Source organism: Limulus polyphemus, unplaced genomic scaffold (assembly GCF_000517525.1).
Source record: "Limulus polyphemus unplaced genomic scaffold, Limulus_polyphemus-2.1.2 Scaffold452, whole genome shotgun sequence".
In the NCBI taxonomy this organism is placed as follows: Eukaryota; Metazoa; Arthropoda; class Merostomata; order Xiphosura; family Limulidae; genus Limulus; species Limulus polyphemus.
The window spans coordinates 591,632-594,917 of NW_013666062.1; the positions used below are offsets into that span (position 1 = coordinate 591,632).

Here is a 3,286-nt window from a genome sequence, read left to right on the forward strand (position 1 = left end):
GTTGATTGATTTTCTGACTTTCCGTAACTTCGTTCTGACGAAACTTTAGCAGCACAAGTCCTTACTTAATAAAACTTGTTTATTCTTTCCGAATATAACTTTACGATACACTTAATTTCAACAATCGCGCTAAAACAAACGCTATAACAACGAACGTGCTCAACTTCAATAATACTCGCTGACTGCAGATCAATTACTCACTGTCTACACACACACATTCTTCTCCCGTCACGTTGTCACCCTTTTTTATATACCAGACTACCCTATATCTAGTAAATGCTAGAGCATTCGTAGTTTAACTAAACGACATTTATGCTCAACTATTATCCGACTAACTGACTGTCGAAGTGTCCCCCGGTGGAACAGCGGTAAGTTTGTAAACTTACGTTGCTAAAATTCAGGGTTTGATTCCCCGCAGTGAATACAGCAGATAACCCAATCTGGAGTTGCCTTAAACTGCCCAAGTAGAAAAAAATAATAATTTTGTCTGTACTAGAAAAAGATAGGTATAATGACTGTGATATATCGCATTGTTAAATTAGAGCCAAAGTCTTAGTTCAGTATCCCTCAATCCCAGAAAACCTAAATTAACAATAATCAATATTGTATATCATTAAGTACAGTAGTACTGAATAGTATGGGTCGAGATTAAACAAAATGGCGGCCATAAAAATCTCCCGCTTAAAACCACCCTTTGAAACGTCTGAATATTAACAATGACTATTTCAGAGTATTGGCTGAGCAAAACTAAAACCTATTGTACTTATAAGGTCACCTAAATTGCTATATACGTGTTCATGGAGTGAATCAAAAGGTCAATATTTCAACGAATTTTCGTATAACTAAGTAAGTGACTTTTCCAGACAAGCGTACAGAAAAAAACGACGAACCTTATCGATTCAATTCTTTCACATAACTCTTCTGTCTGGGGTCCCAATGATTCCTCTCTTGTACCGAAAAAGGATGCTAGTGAAAATATAAAATGGACGATGCGCTACTTTGGGCACATATATATATATTTAGATTTAAGAGTAGGTTGGTATAGATCCTGATGAGTAATAAATTCGAATCGGGTATACGCGCGCCACACGCTTGGTATATCTGGTGTACAAAAATATAGTAAATATAAAGGGAAAAAAATAAGCATGATAGAAAAATATAGAATTCTATAAAAACAAGTAGGGATCGATATATACGTAACCTAGCTATATAGAAAGTTTTAATTTTACAAAAAACTATTGAAACAAGGAAGTCAAAACTAAACAACTGGGTTACTTAAAATTTAATTTTTTTAATTTCTACTTTGGCAAATCACTGTAATTATGTTAGTCTGAGCCAAAATAGTGATACAGAAATTTAATTTTCAAGTAATTCAGTTTTTGTAGTTTTAACTTTCTTGTTTCAATACTTTTTGTAGCATTAAAACTTTCTACATTACTGCCCCCCCCCCACGTGGCACAGCTGTATGTCTGTGGACTTACAACGCTAGAATCTGGGTTTTGATACCCGTGGTGGGCAGAGCACAGATAGCCAGCTAGGTTACATATAAATCGATCCCTCCTTATTTTATAAAATTTTAAAACGTATATTATACTTGTACATTTCTAAGGGAGATAAACTCTCATATTAACTTTTACAAACCACTGTACTTCCATCAACTTGAAAACGATCTGCACCATTTCAAAACAAATTAGCTTTATTATGCGAAGTCACATGACCAGTGTCACGCCACGTTTCTAGAACTATCCTGTACCTTAGCATAAGACTTACACACACACACATAGAAATTATTTGCACGAATAAATATTTTGTTTATTATTTACCACTGATTTCTGAATTTAGATAATTTTCTGCTTATCGCCTCTTGAATCTGTTAGCTTAACAGACTCAATAATTTCAGAAGTTATCCCTTCCTCAATATCTGTGAAAGAGTAAGACATGCCACTTTAGACTCAGAACAATTACAGCATCCTTGAGAAAAGGCTTGAACTACATTTGTTGGAATTCAAAACAATCAAAATTTCACATTAACTACTTTGAAGTTTGAGTTTGATCCTACCTTAAAGTAGTATTTTTCAATGAACAAAAAATCTGAACAGTGGAACAGAGTTTGATGGAGAAAACACTGACACTGCCACAAACCTCTTAACTTTACAATTAAACAAAGATATTTTGGTAAAAAAATTATAATGAGAGAGTAAGCACTGCAATAAGTGATAAGTCTAATGTGATAGTGTCGACTGAAATATATGTAATAAGAAAAAACGAGTACGTTATAATCCGACAATGAATATTAAATTATTTTATAAAATTAGGGTTGCTAATAACGTAAAACTTAGACTGGTTAAAACTACTCAATAAATCCATTAGACCATTAGAGATTTAAACTTGAAAGTGATTGCGTTCCATTTAGAAAAAAGAAGAAAAAGGAATGATGTATTTTTCTTTTTCTTTCCCGAGAAACATTTAACTTGAAACTAGATTAATTAGACCTAAAGTTAAACACGCCTTACAAGTTAGAATTTTAAATATGGAACGATTGTTTATTATCTCAAGCTAAAGTTTAAATATCTTCGTGCTTCGGACTTCAAGCCTAGTAACAATATCTCCGTAACGGTCGATGTAAATATAAATTGTTAGAAACTATGAACTTTTTGCTATTAATTAAGAAATTAGCACTAACAGTACCACTACTAGTACTACTATTGAGTAATAACTTTATTTAGTTAATACTATAATAATAGTAGAAATTAAATAATTACATTAAAAATTAACTTGCCTGTCTGTGCTTGATGATATAATACATATGTTGATTCATCGCATACGAGTTCTTCGTCATTATTTATTGCTTGTCCTGGAAGATATGTTTTGATTGAAGCATTTTGATCTTCTGAACAATTCTCTCCTCCAGAATCTGTTTCCATATCATTTTCACTTTCGTCCATCTTATCGTTGACAGACATGTTACGAATTCCACGTGTTTGTAGGCAGCGCCACAACTATGAATAGTGTTCACAAATTTAAAAAAAAAAAGTGTTGCTTAAATTCGATTTTAAGTAGTTTATTCAGCATGTTGGTATGATCTGCAACTTAAATTATTTTCACAAGTTCAACTGCAACAAATAATCCACATGAGAAAATGTTTTTTAGTAATCTTTAGTGGCTATTACTATTAGTACTATAGTGTAGCAATTTTGAACATACTTTAAATAAGTTGATGTGATGTTGTTGATAATGGCATAAAAACATACTGCTCTCTTATTCCAAAAGATTTGAAATAGATGTA

The 3,286-nt window shown here is 32.4% G+C and overlaps 1 protein-coding gene across 1 annotated transcript in view; it reads right to left on the minus strand.

The window, feature by feature from the left end:
• Window positions 1–2,987, minus strand: part of LOC106458372 (glutamate-rich WD repeat-containing protein 1-like) — a 33,503-nt gene extending 30,516 nt beyond the window's left edge. The window contains exon 1 of the mRNA XM_013917879.2: window positions 2,780–2,987. Within this exon, the coding sequence (XP_013773333.1) occupies window positions 2,780–2,963 (184 nt within the window). The 5' untranslated portion in view covers window positions 2,964–2,987. The remainder of the gene's footprint in view (window positions 1–2,779) is intronic.
• Window positions 2,988–3,286: the final 299 nt, after the last annotated feature.